This window comes from Ictidomys tridecemlineatus, chromosome 6, assembly GCF_052094955.1.
Source record: "Ictidomys tridecemlineatus isolate mIctTri1 chromosome 6, mIctTri1.hap1, whole genome shotgun sequence".
In the NCBI taxonomy this organism is placed as follows: Eukaryota; Metazoa; Chordata; class Mammalia; order Rodentia; family Sciuridae; genus Ictidomys; species Ictidomys tridecemlineatus.
This window is the reverse complement of record NC_135482.1, coordinates 161,736,125-161,752,694: the sequence shown is the minus strand read 5'-3', so window position 1 is coordinate 161,752,694 and position 16,570 is coordinate 161,736,125. Positions and strand designations below refer to the sequence as shown.

Sequence of the window (16,570 nt, the reverse complement as noted above, 5' to 3'; positions counted from 1 at the left end):
GGCGCACGTTCCGTTTTCCACGGTCGAAACGGGGGCTGCTCACCCGAATTCCAGATGGCCCCCTGGAAGCTGAAAGCTGCCGTCTCCAAACGACCCTTTCCTCTTCCCCAGGAGGACGCAACGAGGATGCTCGCAGCTCGTCACCACCACTCCGACCCCTACCCCGGGCCGCCGCCGTCCCGGCGGCTCAGCGCTGGCCGTCATAGCGCAGGTGGGCGGGCCTGGCCGGGCAGGAAGTGACGTGCTCCCTGCACTCCCGCGGGCTCCAATCTCTGTGTGAGCTAGTGCTGGCGGCAGAGTCAAAACAAGAACCTCTCCGCCCTGTCTCTGGCCTGTGTCCAGGTTGTCACTACCTCTCTTGGGTTATCAGCTTGTGAAGCTGTGTTTCCTCTTCGAGGACGGCGGACCACCAATTTAAACTAAGGCCACTTACCGTCTCTTTTTTTGAGGTAGGCTTGAAGACATAAAGAAGGAGACATGGGGGACAACGCAGGAGTGGCCAGATTTAAGTCACTTTCACATACCTTGGTTACAAACAGCAATATTAGATCAATTATTGGACCTTACCTACAGGCACATTAATGTAATGCTGTGTTCAAAAAGCAGAATGCATCAAAAACAAGAAAGGAAATAATACCCGATCCCAGTAATGGACCGCCTGTCAGTAAGTGCGCCCCCCCATCCTGATGTGATCAACTTATCTGTGAATGACTCCCCTAATCCTGGTAATGGGGAACCTGTCCAGTTACCAACACAGGAGAAGTAAAAACGACCTCTTAGAGCATATCCCTATATTACTGATCTTACCTGTGTAAATAAGCCTCGTTAATGATAGGGAACAGACATTTAGTAGTGGGAACATGAGGTGAAGGAAATAATTCTATGAACTGGGCCCACTGTGCTGACCCCCCACTCCCCACGTGCTTTCACTTTTAAAAAGCCTGAAGCCTGCCTGGCTTAAGTCAGCAAGATATGTTACATTTTTCAGCAAACTGCCTATTAACTCTAGGGGAAATGGAGGTCTGAAATGTCCATTAAAAAGAACACAAGTTACCCTGAAGTGGGGATGGGTGGACTTTCGTGACTCTTATACAGACCAGATCCCAGAACCTAGGGAGATAAGGATAATTCCTCCTGACCATAAAATCTTTTAAGAACAGGTTCCAATTAGAACTAATCAGCATGGGCCAAAGTGACTCAGAGTTGTCATGCCCTTGTGGGGTCTTGAAAGTTTAATGTCATCCTGCCATCAGTCAAAAGTCAAGAGGTGGACCTGGGCAGGATTCTGGAAATTTCCCTGGGATTCCTGCCCAATAAAACTGGAGGGTAGGAGGATCATGCCCTTCCTGTCCTCTGAGAAAACCCAGTCTCTCCCTTGAGAAGGTCCCCCATTTTTTTCTTTGTAATTCCTTCTGATAAATTCATGCGTGTCGGGGGGGCTGGGGTTGTGGCTCAGTGGTAGAGCACTGGCCTAGCACGTGTGAGGCCCTGGGTTGGATCCTCAGTACCTCATAATGATAAATAAATAAAGGTGTTGTGTCCATCTACAACTAAAAAAATATTTTAAAAAATTTATGCGTGTTATTTTGAGCTACATATCTGAAATCTTTCTGGCATGATTGAAAGAATGGGGGTGAAAGGGGCCTCTGCCCTGTAACAGTTAAGAAGTAGTTAATGTGTTCTCCAAACCCTGATTCTCAGTGCCCTTCTTTCTTTCTCTCAATAAATTCATCCATCTTTAAATTCCTTTTCGCAAGGATGTAAAGGATCCTTACCACTTGAGTTGAGGTCCACTTCCCTTTTGGGGTACTTCATCAGGACCCTCATCTAGGTGACACTTTCAGCACTCATTTATTTACTCCAACCCAATGTTTATAAGATCCCTCTAAACCAATGTGCCGTTGCACATTGTTTTTTCCATAAATGACCTTCTCCACACCAGAGAACTTATTCTCACTATGTTTCAAATCAGTGAAGTATACCAGGGCAAGGACAAATTGTGAAGAAACATCCCCATATAAATTATGACTTTAGAGCACGCATAAGTGTTTTTGGGGAGTAAAGTAATTTATTTAAAAAATAAATTGTGCTAAGACAAGTTAGTTACCAATATGAGAGGGAAAAAGACACTATTTCAAATGTTTGTACATCATGCACCAAATAAAAATAAAATATAAATGAAGAAAAATCCTGCTAAATGAAAGAGCTATAATTAAAATTAAAAACAAATGACTAAATCTTGGGATAGTGAGTATTTAAAATATATAAATTTATATTTCCACTCAATGGACATGTACATTATATAAAAAGTCAGAGGGTACAAAAATTGCATTAACAGTTCTAATCAGTAGTTCTACTTTGAGAAACAGTTTTATTCTTTGAACTATTATTTCATTATTTGCTTAGTTACTTCTAAGTATATGCTTATTCTGCATCCTGAAAAGTCCATTAAAAAAGTTACTAGAACAACTAAATGAGTTTAGCAAGATCATAAATTTCAAAGTTAATATACAAAGTCAATTATATATAGCAAAGAATGATCAGAAAATTGGATTTTAAAACCATCTATAAAAGCATAGAAAACATAAATAAGGATAAATTTAGCAAAAGATATGTGTTCATCTTATTAAGTCTTAAAATTTAAATTAAAAAAATATTATGATCATGGATCAGAAGATTTAATATTGTTAAGATGACAGTTATTTCCCAATTGATTTATATACATTCAGTGTAATCCCAACCAAACACCAGACGGTTTTTTGTTTCTATCCCTGTTCCCCACAATGGTAGAAATTGATAACTAGCCTGATTTGAAAATTTATTTGGATATACAAAGGTTGAAAGTAGTCAAAATAATTTTTTCACATGAAAAATTCAGAGGATACACACATATACACAAGAAATGAAAAGATCCTCAAATGGTACTTGGGACCATAAATAAAAATTAACACAAAATGAATTGTAGATAGAAAAACATATAAAAGTATAAAATTTCTAGAGGAAAATCTTTGCAATTTGGGTTAGAGTTAGGCCTAGATTTCTCAGCATGACATCAAAAGCAGATCCTTAAAAGAAAAATTGATAACTTGGATATTATCAAAATTAAAAATTCATGGAACTGGGTTCTGGCTCAGTGGTAGAGCACTTGCTTGTCATGTGTGAGGTCCTGGGTTTAATCCTCAGCAACACATATAAATAAACAAAGTAAAAAAATCCATTGGCAACTAAAACATTTTTTAAAAATTTAAAAAATTCATTCTCTTCAAGAGAAATTGCTATGGATTGAGTTGTGTGGTACTTTCAGATTTATATATTGAAACTCTCCCCCCTAACATGAGATAATTTGAAAATGAGGACTAATCTAATGGGGACATCTAATTAACTTAGATGAGGTCATAAGACTGGGAGCTCTTGTAGGATTAGGGCCCTTATAAGAAGAGATCAGAATCCTTCTACTCTGGCCCCAATCCTCCAGGTACAACAAGAAGTTGACTATACAAGAGCCAGGAGAAAGTCCTCACTTTGGACTGAATTTACCAGCACCTTGATCATTGACTAAACAAACTCTAGAAGTATGAGAAAGAGATATCTTGTTTATGCCACAAAGTTTGCAGTATTCTTTTATAGAGTCCAAGCTAACCAAGATGCTAAGAGATTAAAAAGACTGGGAGAAAATAGTTGCAAAGTACATTATCTGATAAGGGAATGGATCTAGAATATATAAAAATTCTCCAAAACTCAGTAATAAAGCAACTGAAAATAAATGGTTAAAATAATTGAATAGATATTTCACTAAAAATAGGTTGAATGGAAAATAAGTATGTGAAAATATGCTAAATGTCATGAATTGTTAGAAAAATGGAAATTTAAATTACACTGAGATTCTTCAATGCCTGTATTAGAATGAATAAGATTACCACACACTCAAGTGCTCCCCCCCATACCCAAAACACTGCTAAAGATACGGAGCAGTTAGAACTCTCATGAGCTGGTGGTGGGAATGCAAAATGGTACAATCACTTTGGAAAACAATTCATTGTCTCAAAAGTTGTTAAGATTATGATTATCATACTATTTAACAGCTCACTCCTAGATAATTACTTGAGATAAATGAAAGCTTATACAAAAATCTCTTATAGCTATTATAGTGGCTTTATTTGAAATCATTAAAAACTGGAAACAACTCAAATATTTCTTCCACTGGTGAATGAATAATCAGGGTGTTACATTCATAAATGGAAAATTACTCCACAATATAGAGGAACAAAGTTCAGATAACCACTATGACATAGATGAATTGCAGTTACATTAGGCTAAGTGAAAGAAATCAGATGTAAAAGGCTACATGCTGAATGATTCTGGGAGAAGGGGCAAAAGGTTAGTCAGTGTAGGTAATAATTGGGCCTGATCAAAAAGATAGGGGCTGGGGCCTGAGTGGTGTCTCAGTGGTAGAGCGCTTGCCTGCAATGCGTGAGGCACTGGGTTTGATCCCCCACACCACATAAAAATAAAATAAAGGTATTGTGTCCATCTACAACTAAAAAAAAGAAAAGAAAGAAACAAAGATGGGGGTTGATTCAAGAGAAAAGGAAATAAAATGCAATGTCTCCAAAGCCTTATCCCTTCTCCTGCAACTGGTTGCCAAGGCAAAAGCAAAGATAATATGGATAGGTCCAACTCTAGTCACAGAAAACAGGTCAGTGTTTGCCTGGGACTAAAGATACAGAAAAGGGTTGACTATGAGAGGGCATAGGCATTTTCTGTGGTCATTGAGGGATTCTATAAGATGGTAGTGACTTGACTATGTGTTTGTAACTGAGGATTATGTATTTAAAAGGGTGAATTTTACTATGTATATATTAAACTTCAATACATCTGATATTTTAAAAAAAAGCAAAATAGAACAATGTAATGTTTGCTTGCAGAAAGGATAAGCCAGGATGTAGTTTAGCAGTGAAGAGGGTCCAGACAGTGCATAACTAAACTGTTGCACTTAAAATCAAAATTTGTCATCCTTGTGAGGCTGGGGCACAAGGACAGTCAGTGTAGGTAATTAAGGATTGGATCAGGAAGATGGGGGCTGATTCAAGAGGAAATAAAATGCTAATACTTCCGAGCATTTTCCCCTCCTGCAACCTGTTGCCGAGGTTACCTGCCTCCAGGGAATTGTTCCCCTCAGCAAGGAGTTGTTAATAAGTAGTCGCTGGGTGGCTCCATTCCTGTCTATATCCCTGGGTATCTTCATTCTCCCCCTCTTGGATCACTCTGTCCTTGGGGCCACATAGGCAGAATGGGAAGAGGGGGCATGAGAGCAAAGGAAATCTGAAATCTATAAAAGGAGCAGGACACCCCCCATTCCCTTGGGCACCAACTTAGACCCCCTCTTCTGTAGAGGAGTCTCTCTCTATCTCTTTTCTATCATTTAAATAAAACTTTTGCCCTTGCCTTGGCATTTCTCTGGTGTTCAGTCTTCAACAGTGGGGTTTTATCTCTGGACTCACTTGTGTGTAGAGTCATGTCGCTAAAGATTATATTTCTGTGTAAGCTAGCCTTTGCTTGAGCTATCTGGAGGCAGGCTCCTTCTCTCACTGGGCCTTGGAGGACTTGAGGGACTGGTGGTATTTATCATAGGCATTCCTATTAAAGAGAGCAGGCTGCTCCTAAAACATAGTAAGAAGTTGTGGGCTCAGAGTGTGCAGGTATGTGAGGAGGACAGCCTATGACATTCAGGATAAGTCACATTCAGTGGTTGGTTTCGAGTTTTCCTTTACTGCATTGTAATTCCATTTTATAAAGTCTTGAATGAAGTCTGACTATATATTACTACCTGATCTTAGCCATGCTTTGAAGAGATGGAATGGACAAGAGTCTACCTTGCATAAAGGAAAGACCAAAGAGGAACATCAATGCAGAGAAGAACTGAGATCAAGGAGGAGGTCTTTGAGCTCTGTATTCCCAATACCCTGAACAGGGACTTACATATAAGTACCCTTAAATGAATGCCTGAATGAAAGCTGCTCTCTATACCAATGAAGCAGAATAGTTTCAATGTATATACACAAGCTAGTAATTGATTTTTCCTGAAAACTTTATGCTGTATATAAAAAGACTGCATAAGTCACATGATGCACAAATGGTTATGAAAGGAAAAGACATCTACTGAAAAATGTGAATCAGGTAAGAGAAATACAAACCAATCTATTTTAGATATTACTCACTCTAATTATTAGAGAATCCACATATCAAATTCCCTTCTGTAGGGTCCCAACCAATTGAACAGGATACACAGTATTTACTGCAGCATTAGATCCTAACAGTGTCGAAGTCCAGCTCCAACAGGGGGTTTCAGGAGACCAACGGATGGTGAGGAGTCGGCAAAAGTGGGTGGAGAAACAACACAGGCACCAAAGTGAAGGTGCTGAATCCCAATCTTTACTTGTGAAGTTGGTCATATATACTTTTCATTTTGGCAGGCTCTCAGTACTTTGTGGTTACAAAACAGGAATCATTATTCAAAGAAACAAAATATTAAGTAGCTACAATTAGAATAGAAGAATGTATCTTGGCTTATGCATAAGCAAGCATTTTTCCTTTCAGTTCGAGTTTTGCTTTGAGCTGTTTCTGTTTAGTTAACTTTTAATAATAGTTATAAATGTCCCAACTATTGGCCTATACCTTGACTATTCCTTCTTGACTTACTGACTGGAACCGGTGCCATGGTTACGGCAAGTGGTTAACTTGTTATTAATTTTAATCAAACAAGAGTAAGAGCACAAACTATTGTGCACAGGAACAAGAACAAGTTGCCCAGTACTAAGCACTAATCTGTCTTCTTAACATTAATTCTTCTTCTCTAGATTTTAATTTAATTTCTCAAAAGCTTCCTTGACAGGAATACAGGGAATTTTTCATTAGACATTAACAATTTACGCTCCACAGCTGAATCATTGCATTTAGAGCAAACAGATCTATTCTTAGAAGTAGTTGCATTAATTGGGAAAGTCATGTTTTTTCCTTCATACTTAATGGTCATATGAGAAATCTCAACTGTACTTATTAAAGGAATACAAAAACAAACCATCCCATTCCCAGAAACATACTGCGCTCCTCCAGAGGATGGACGCCTTGCGCCATCCACCTCAGTAGGGCCTTGCCATTGCCTGAGTCAGGGGAGGGGCGCAGCATAACAGAGCTTCCTTTCTAGTTCATCCACATTCTCAGCTGAAAGGTAGAGGCCCAGACACAGGGGTCCCACTTTGGCTTAACTCCAGGATTTTTCCAAGTGTGAGCCCTTCTTCCTTCCCCTTTACACAGAAATGTTGTATTCTCATTCTGCAGGATGCTGAAATTCTCCCCAAACTGACTCTGGTTCTGCTCTAATATATCCTTGTTTTAATGACAGTTTATCTGTTTATTTTCCGTTCATCTTATTTATCTATTAAGTCTGTTCTTAAATCTGAAAGTTATCCTATCTTACTTAGCAATTTACACAAAATAAAGATCTCCTCCTTGGAAATATTCCTAGCAATGAATTACGAACAGGACTTCCTTTACTTTCCTGAAAGTTACCCTACTAATACAGTTAGGATAGAAGGTGAAATGATTCAATTAAGATAATGTTGCCGAATTCCTCCTTCCTTCACTCATAACACCTCAGGACACTGATTTGGGAGAGATCCCACGGTAGTAGCATCTATTTCTTCATTCTACCCTGCCCTACACAACCTTGTCCTGACTGAATATTCTTGGTTCTTCTCCTGCCTCAGCCTCTGTCTTGAACTGAACCAGTTTCTTTTTCCTCCTTCCTCTTGGCAAGTCCCTGCGTTTGACATTTGAAACTCAATGTAATTTAAAACCCATCTTGCAGTTTTCTGTAGTACTGTATGGTGCCTATTATAACTGAATTGATATGAAAAGCTCAGTATTCTTTCCCAGTAGTAAGAGGAAAAATGAGGAGGAGGAGGAGAGGGAGGAGGGGGAAGAGGAGGAGGAGGAAGAGGAGGATTATTGCTTTGCTAGCAAAGGGGAAACAGAAGGGACTCCTGCCCCAGAGGCTATGATTCTATCAGCCAGCAGGAACAGTGGACTTTTAAAGAAGGGACATAAAGGCTACATTCCAGTTGTTCCCTGACTGGGAGTTATATTTCATTTATAGCCTTGAGAGATATCTGTTTCTTAGATCCATAGGTGCTACCCACAAGTCTGGATTCTTTCATTCCTGTGGTCTGTGAGCCAAAGGACAGATAACTCTGGAGGACACATTACCCAACCTAGTACTGGAAGAAAGTTAATCTTGCTTCCCCTGTGATTACAGTGGGGTGAAAAGAATGAGGAAAGAAAAAATGTTAATTTTATTTATTATTTTTTTTGCCATGAACCTTGTCTCAGAACAATGTTTTTTTGTTGTTGTTGTTTGTATGTGGTGCTGAGGATAAAACCCAGGGCTTTGCATGTGCTAGGCGAGCACTCTACCACTGAGCCACAACCCCAGCCCTTAATTTTAAAAGAAGCAGAAAGGGTTATATTGAAAGCATGAAGTGGGCCCCTGTTAGAAAATCACATATTCAAATTATACCACAATTCAGATGTCCAAAGAAAATGATCTCTTACTCTCTCTCTGTCTAGCCTTTCCCCCAACATTCTTCATCACTAGCTGAAATGTGAGTCTGTGCAGAATTAATTAAATATTCATTATGAATTAACTTGGTATAATCAAATAATGTAATCAGTCCCTTTAAGTCATGTTCTGTCTTGATTAAATGATTGAACTTTCAGCTTTATCTTCCTTGTGTTTCTTTACTACAGATGCCCTAGATGTATGAGGTTTTTGTTGTGGCTCATACAACATTGTAATGTTTTGAGAAGAAAGTACCATTTAATTAATACGGATTCAGCATGGATTCCATAGACCAGCAAGGGATCAGAAGAATCCGTTACTCATTTTCAAAGTAGCCGTACAACTTTGCATTTCCATCAGTGATGTATGAGAGTTCCAGTTTGTTCTACTTCATTGCTGACACTTGATATCACCAGTCTTTTTAATTTTAATCATCCTAATATGTCTATAGGAATAATTCATGCCTATAGTTTGGATGTGTCACCTCCAAAATTCATGTGTTGGAAACTTACTCCCCAGTATGACAATACTGGGAGGCAGGGCCAAATGGGAGGTATGTCAGTCTTGAGGGCCCTGCCCTCATGAATGAATTAGTGGTACTATAAAAAAGTGCTTGTGGATGTGGATCTCTCTCTCTTCTTCTCTTTTTCCATGTGAGGGCATGGTGTTCCTCTCCGCTGCAGAACTCAGCGCTCAAGGTACCATTTTCGAAGCAGAGACTGGGCTTTAGTGTGCCAATGCCACTTCTCAGCTTCCATAACAGGGACAAATAAATTTCTGTTCTTTACAAATTACTCAATCTCAGGTATTTTGTTATAGCAGCACAAACCAGACTGAGGTACTCATTGTGATTGTAACTTGCATTTCCCTAACAATGATGATGTTGTTAATTTGTGTGTGCATGTATTCTTGTTTGCCATTCATTTATCTGCTTTAGTAAAGTGACTTTTCAAATCTTTTGTACATTTTAAAAAATTGATATTTGTATTCTTACTTTAGAGTTCTTTATTCTAGATGAAGGCCTTTATCAAACATTTGCTTTGAAAACTGGATGAGATCAGCAAGGGAATGAGTGCATTTAGAAAAGGGAAATAGTTCAAAAACCAACAAAGGGAGCTAGGGTTATAGCTCAGTAGTAGAGCGCTTGCCTACCATGTGTGAGGCAGTGGGTTCCATCCTCAGCACCATGTAAAAGAGTAAAATAAATATAATAAAATTTAACAACAACAAAGGGAAACTAAGGAGAGTCCTAAAATATGAAAAGAAAACTAGGGGATGATAGTGTTCCAGAATCGAAGTTCAGAGAATGTTTCAGGGATACTGATCTTCTGTGTTCAATCCTCCAGTGGATACTGTAAAGTGAGAAAAGTAGAACATTTGACTTAGAAGTGTGGAAACCAAAGGCAAAAGTAGTTTGGATACTTGAATAAGTACAATTTTGATGAAATGCTAGAGAACTAGAAAGGCTCCTCTTATGATTATTACAATCAAGAAGAATTATGAATGGATTAGTAAGGGGAAGAAGAATAATGGGTTTAAAGTGGAATTAAACTCTTCAAGAAAATAAAGGTATGTTAGTTAGTGTAAAATTTAGTTGTAAAAAAATCAGGAAAGTGGCTTAAAGAATAGCAACCAAGGAGCTGGGGTTGTGGCTTAGTGGTAGAGCACTTGCCTGGCATGTGTGAGACACTGGGTTCGATTCTTTGCACATAAATAAATGAGCAAAATAAAGGTCCATCAATGTCTAAAAAAATATATTTTTAAAAAAAAATAACAACAACCAAAAAAATTGTTTCTTTTTACTAACAGACTCAATGTGAAAGGTCTATGTTGGTGCGATAGCTCTGATGCCCAGGATCTTCTAGGGACCCAGTTGCATACCAGTAGTTACTGTCAGCTTCCAGGGCCACATCAAGGTGTATATAGAACAGCACTGAGCAGTCTACTGAGATGTCCTTGCTTATTATATGCCCTCTTTATGGTAGATATTTTTGCTATGGTCTTTATTCCCTTTGAAGAAAATCTTCTAAACTTTCAACACTATTCATGAGCCAGGTTTTGAAATTCCTTATCTTGTCCACTATACAAGGTTCCTGTCAAGTTTAGAACAATCTCAGGATTAGGGATGAGGATAAATAGATGGCAGGCTACACACATATTGAGGAGGAAAAAGAAGAGCAGATAATTATTTCATGGCAAGGCAGAAAAGAAATATGGTATTGTGGGGAACATTCTGCAATTAGAGTCAGAAAATCTAGTTTTGAATGCAACTCCATTGCTTATTAGCTAAGACCGTAAGCAGAGTATTTCAGTGAGCTCAAAGGCTGTTTTCTTGTGTGTGTGAAAAAATATACAGTATTACCTACAATCTAAAAAGTGTTATAAGGACCAAATGAGGTAACCCATGAGAAATTGTATGATAAGTTGCTATACAAAACCACATTTGGGGGGTTGTACTCAACACTTATTTATGACTTGACTAATTTCTTTCTACAGTGTTTTGTCTAGAGGTTCTCAAAGTGTGGTCCACAGACACTTGGGGGCCATGAGACTCTTTCAGGGGATCCACAACACCAAAACTGTTCTCATAATAGTACAAAGATATATTTATTTTGCCCCATTATTTGCATTGATGATAAAAAGCAGTGGTGGGTAAAATTGCTAGAGCTTAGCAGGAATCAAGACTATGACATAAAACCATTCAATTATTATTGAATCCCTCACCACCATACCCATGCAATGTAAGAAGCATACTAATTTTTACCTAATATTTTCCTTAATGAAACAGTAAAGATTAAGTCCATTAAAACAATCTATAAGAACATATCTGTTCAATCTTCTGTGTGATGAAATGGAAGATGGTTCATGGTTATCTTAAGGAAAAGTAATGTGTGGTTGAGTTGTAAGCTGAACTAGCTGCTTTCTTCAGCATCACCATTTTTAATATTTGAACAGTTTTGTTGAGATAGACTAGGCATATCATGTTTAAAGTGTATAATTTGATAAACTTGACATAAATACCCAACTGTGAAATTATCACTGCAATCAAAATGGTAAACATGTCCATCATTCCCAGAAATTTCCTCCTGCCTCCCACTCCTCTTCATTCTAATAGGTGTGTAGTGCTCTCTACAGTCATTTTAAGGTGCATTTCTCTAAGGACTAATGGCATTAATCATCTTTCATGGATTTACTTGTATCTTTTTAGTGAAGTATTCATTTTTTGTTACTAAGTACCAAGTAAATTGAATTATTTCTAAAGCTACTTTTAGATTTATTTCTAAATCTAAAAGTAGCTTTAGAAATAATTGAATTATTTCTAAAGCTACTTTTATAATTATAAAATATTATAATCAAATAATATTTTAAATAAAATTTTAAAGACTTACAAAATTAAGAAAATTTCCCATAATCCCATCAGAAATTCAAACATAATTATACTGCAGTTTCTTGTTTTTTCCTAGTCTATCCCATAAACAGCTTAGTCAATCCTTTTGTTTGTTCATTCATTCAACAATCATCTGTTGTCTGTGTGTTGAAAGCCAGGTGCTCATCTAGAAGGGACCAAAGCCCTGAACAAAGCCCTGCTGTCCTGGTGCTAATAGCAGCAAGATCATTTTGCCTCATACCCATGAGTCCCTTTTCACTTAATTTTCATCTCAGACTGGTTTTTCTCTTTTTTTAAATTTAGTACTGGGTAATGAATCTGGCTACATGAAGCATTTTTAAGACTGCTATGTTTTGCAAAATTGCTTTCCCAAAAGATGTTCTAAGTTTCTTACCTCTCCCCTCAGCCATGGATAGAGAATGGATATTTTTATAAAGTAGTTCCACAGATGGATTACTTGCCCTCTTCCTGCCATTCATTCACTTATTGTACTTATTGCAGAAAGGCTGATGGCAAAGGACAAGCGACCATGGAAGGAGCATAGGTGGAGAGCTGGCCTCCATAGATGTAATGTGGCCCTGTGCCTGCCTTGTCCTTTCTGGTCTGTGAACCCAGGCAGGTCCCTATTCATACTGTACATCTGCAAGAGCTCTCAGTCTGTCATACTTGTACCTGTCTGACTACACAGACAAACTTCTTGCCATCTGCCCTCTGAAGGAAGACAGCTCCATTGAAAACATCATCCCCAACCTTCTGTTAGGTCTGCAGAGTGTCTGGAGTGGAATTGGAGATGTGGCCATAGACACACAGGACATGCTGATTAACATACTGCCAGGGTTAGCCATCCATCTCCGGGCTGTAGCTGGCCTCCTCTGCACTGAGTGTAGCAGCAGTCACCGTGATGGCAGCACCTGCTGTCAGATGGGCAGGCCAGCAAGTGGGTGCAGGCAGGGAGCTCTCCTGGCCATCCTCCCTTGTCAGGACTACAGGTGAGTGAGTCCTAAGGAGCCAGTGCCCTTCAGCCAAAGTTTGATTTCAAGGCTGGGAAAGAATCCCACTGGCTCCTGTGTGCTCTGCACAGCTTCTATCCTTGGCCATGCTCAGGCAGGGTCCCTACGTGATGGCTTCACTCTCTGAGTCTCTGGGTCCAGCCTCATATTCACCATTTTTACTTCAAAAAAGGACTGACCAGCTGGGGATGGTGGTGCATGCCTATAATCCAGCTCAGGAGGCTGAGACAGAAGGATGGCAAGCTCAAGACCAGACTCAGCAACTTAGTGAGTCCCTAAGCAACTTAGACTGTTTTTAAAAAGGGAGGTGGTGGGCAGTGGCTTGGGATGTTGCTCTGTGGTAAAGTGCCCCTGGGTTAAATCCCCAGTGCCTAAAACAAAACAAATAATAAGGACTGTCAGACAAACTGATTTTCAGACTTAGGTATCTGGTAGACATTGTCTCAAAAATCAATAAAGTGAACCTGTCATTTCAAGGTAAACAACTGATACTATTTCTTGCCAAAATGGCATAATTCAAACTTTCAAGTGAATGTTAGAATTTTGGAAACTTATTTGCCACCCTAAGCTTTACAACTTCCTAATATGTAAAGGCTTTTATAATGATATGAGATGACTATGTGTATCTGTATGTATGTATACACACGTGTACACAAACACACACACATAAATTTTGTGTGTGTGTGTGTGTGTGTGTGTGTGTGTGTGTAATACTGTAATACTGGGGATCTAACCCAGTGCCTGTGCATGTTAGGCAAGCACTCTACCACTGAGCTACATCCTCAGTCCAAGATGGTGGTCTCAATGAATGTCATTTTAAAAATATTTTATGGGGCTGGGGTTGTGGCTCAGTGGTAGAGTGCTCACCTAGCACATGCGAGGGTTCAATCCTCAGCACCACATAAAAATAAATAAAGAAAGATATTGTGTCCAACTAAAAAATAAATATTTAAAAAAATATTTTATAATGGAATATGTCCACATTGAGAAGGGCTACATAACTCAGTGAACCAGTACTTTTCCCAAATAATCATTGGTAGTACAAAATTATAGATGGGTAAAGATTCATTCAACATTCATAATAGACCAGTGGATTTTAAAGTAACAGGATGAAAAATTTATTGGTATGATTTTAGATTCCACAGTGAAGCAAATCGTAAGAAACTAGTAATTACCAAGTTTTGGTATCAAAGAAAAATATATATTCCCTTTTTCTTAACTATTTATTTGTACATATTTCTTCATGTATTTCATCCCAGAAATATTATAGCCAGAATCTAGCTGTCTTCTACTGACAGCTATTTAGCATAAGTTCTTTACGGGTATAAATAAATTTAAGAGTTTTTAAAGAACCCTTAGACCAAACTGTTTGAGAATTGCTGTTTGGTACTGGTTTGTATTTCTAGATACTTACAGCAAGGGTTCCTTATTTGGAATTCTTGATGATTCACAGTACCCACACAAAGAGTTGTGGCTACACCAGCTGGCACTGTTACTATTCATAGAAGATGGAGTGGACACTGGAGCCTTTTCTTGCCTGTCTCTGTCCTTCCCTGAAGGTGCTAATGGGCCAATGAGTGGAGCAGCCAGGCCTGTGGTTACAGGGAAGACGTCCTCTGCTTCAGTGAGATTGGTTTCTAGTTGTAAAGCCAGCTGGAAATGTCTGATGGGGACTTTTTAGATAAGCTTTCCTAAATAAGTGAATAATTTAAAGACTCATTCACAGACAAGATTTAGGCATAATTTCTTTCTTTCTTGTTTTTCTTTTCTTTTTTTTAGATAATGTGCACAAGCTTAAGGTATATTATTTTAGGTGAACAGAACAAGAATAAAGATGTCAAAGTGGAAAGAATGCAGTCATCTTGATACTCTCACTATCCCATGTAAGTGAAGATATATGTGCATATGAATTTTCTTAATCTTAGGCTGCTCTTAGGCATTTAAAAAAAATATATATATATTTAGTTGTAGTTGAGCACAATACCTTTGTTTTATTTATTTTTATGTGGTGCTGATAATCAAACCCAGGGCCTTGCACATGCTATGTGAGCGCTCTACCGCTGAGTCACAACCCCATCTCCTATGCACAATTTTAATGTCTCATACTCCAGTGAGAGTTAAATAAACCTCACTATGTCCATTTTAAAAAACTGATTTGTTTACCCAGTTCAAGGTCCTGAAGAATGTCCTCCTGCTTGTTTCAGTTACAGTTTAGTGTTTTATATTTTAGCCTGTGATCCACTTTGAGTGAATTTTTGTATGAGGTAAGAGTCTTTGGTGAAGGTCTGTGTTGTTTGGTTTGTTTGCTTATGGATATCCAAGTGCTCTAGCACCATTTGTTTAAAACATGATCTTTTCTCTGTTGAGTTGCTTTTGCATCTTTGTCAAAAGTCAGTGGAACAGGCAGAAGAGAGAGATTCTGTTCAGTTCCATCAACTGTGTGTCTTCCCTGCTACCAATACTACACCATCTTGATCTTTGTACCTATGTACTAAGTGCGAGACTCAGGTAGACTATTTCTACTCAGGTAGGGTCTTCCAATTTATGAACATGTTCTACCTCTGCACCTGTTTCAAAATTGCTTTAGGTATTTGTTAAGGTTCCATATTAGTGTCCCCAAAAGCTTATGTATGAGACAATGCAAGAAAGTTCAGAAGTGAAATAATTGGGTTATGAGAGCTTTAATCTAATCAGGGTTTTAATCTCCTCCTAGGTATTAACTAGGTGGTAGCTGTAGGCAGGTGAGTGTGGCTGGAGGAGGTGGGTTGCTGGGGATGTGCCTTTGGGGTTATGTTTTGTTCATGGTGAGAGGAATCTCTCTCTTCTACCTGTTCCATGTCCTGCGCTGCTTTCTTCTGCCACACTCTTCTGCCATGCCTCACCCTCTGGCCCTGATAAATGGAGTCAGCCATCTATAGACTGAGACTTCTGAAACATGAGCCTCCCAAATAAACTTTTCCTCCTATAATTGTTCTTGTCAGATTTTTTGGTTACAGCAATGAAAAAAAGCTGACTAAAACAATATTCTAGTTTCTTTGCCTCTATTCTTCCATATACATTTCAGAATACTCTCATCTATGTGTACAAAAAAAGTCTTGCTTGGATTCTGATAGGAATGATGTTAAATCTCTATATTGACTTAGTGAGAATTTATGTTTTTACTATGTCAAGTCTTCCAATTTATGAACATGTTCTACCTCTGCACTTATTTACCTTTTTTATTTCCTTAGTATTTCTTTAATTGTTCTCATGTAGTTTTGAACACACAAGTACTAAATATTTTATTATACATTTCATTTTGGAGCAATTGCAAATGATATATTTAATTTAATTTATCTTTTTTTTGTGGTACTGGGATTGAACCCAGGGACATTCTACCACTGAGCTATATTCCTAGCCCTTTATTTTTTATTTTTCAGACAGGGTCTTTCTAAGTTGCCCAGGCTGGCTTTAAACTTGTTATTCTTCTTGCCTCAGTCTCCACAGTCTCTGGGATTACAGACAAGCACCACCATGCCCAGCTATATTTTTAATATGTGTCCACATGTTTGTTGC

The 16,570-nt window shown here is 38.4% G+C and overlaps 1 protein-coding gene and 1 long non-coding RNA gene across 10 annotated transcripts in view; one reads left to right on the top strand and one right to left on the bottom strand.

Moving 5' to 3' along the window:
* Positions 1-247, bottom strand: part of Nudt15 (nudix hydrolase 15) — a 33,590-nt gene extending 33,343 nt beyond the window's left edge. For 6 of the 8 annotated variants that reach the window (XM_078015997.1, XM_078016000.1, XM_078015998.1 and 3 more), the window contains exon 1: positions 44-247. In XM_078015997.1, coding sequence (XP_077872123.1) covers positions 44-204 — 161 coding nt within the window. In that variant the 5' untranslated portion in view covers positions 205-247. The remainder of the gene's footprint in view (positions 1-43) is intronic. The other 2 variants (XR_013423374.1, XR_013423375.1) reach the window with 2 other exon arrangements.
* LOC120888459 (uncharacterized) lies at positions 226-15,576 on the top strand. Of its 2 annotated transcripts, none has more exons than XR_013423377.1 (3): positions 226-664; positions 5,838-5,985; positions 14,795-15,576. It is a non-coding gene; the product is annotated as an uncharacterized LOC120888459 (long non-coding RNA). The 2 variants fall into 2 exon arrangements; XR_013423376.1 differs by lacking the exon at positions 14,795-15,576 and adding an exon at positions 8,806-9,411.
* The last annotated feature ends 994 nt before the right edge of the window (positions 15,577-16,570 follow it).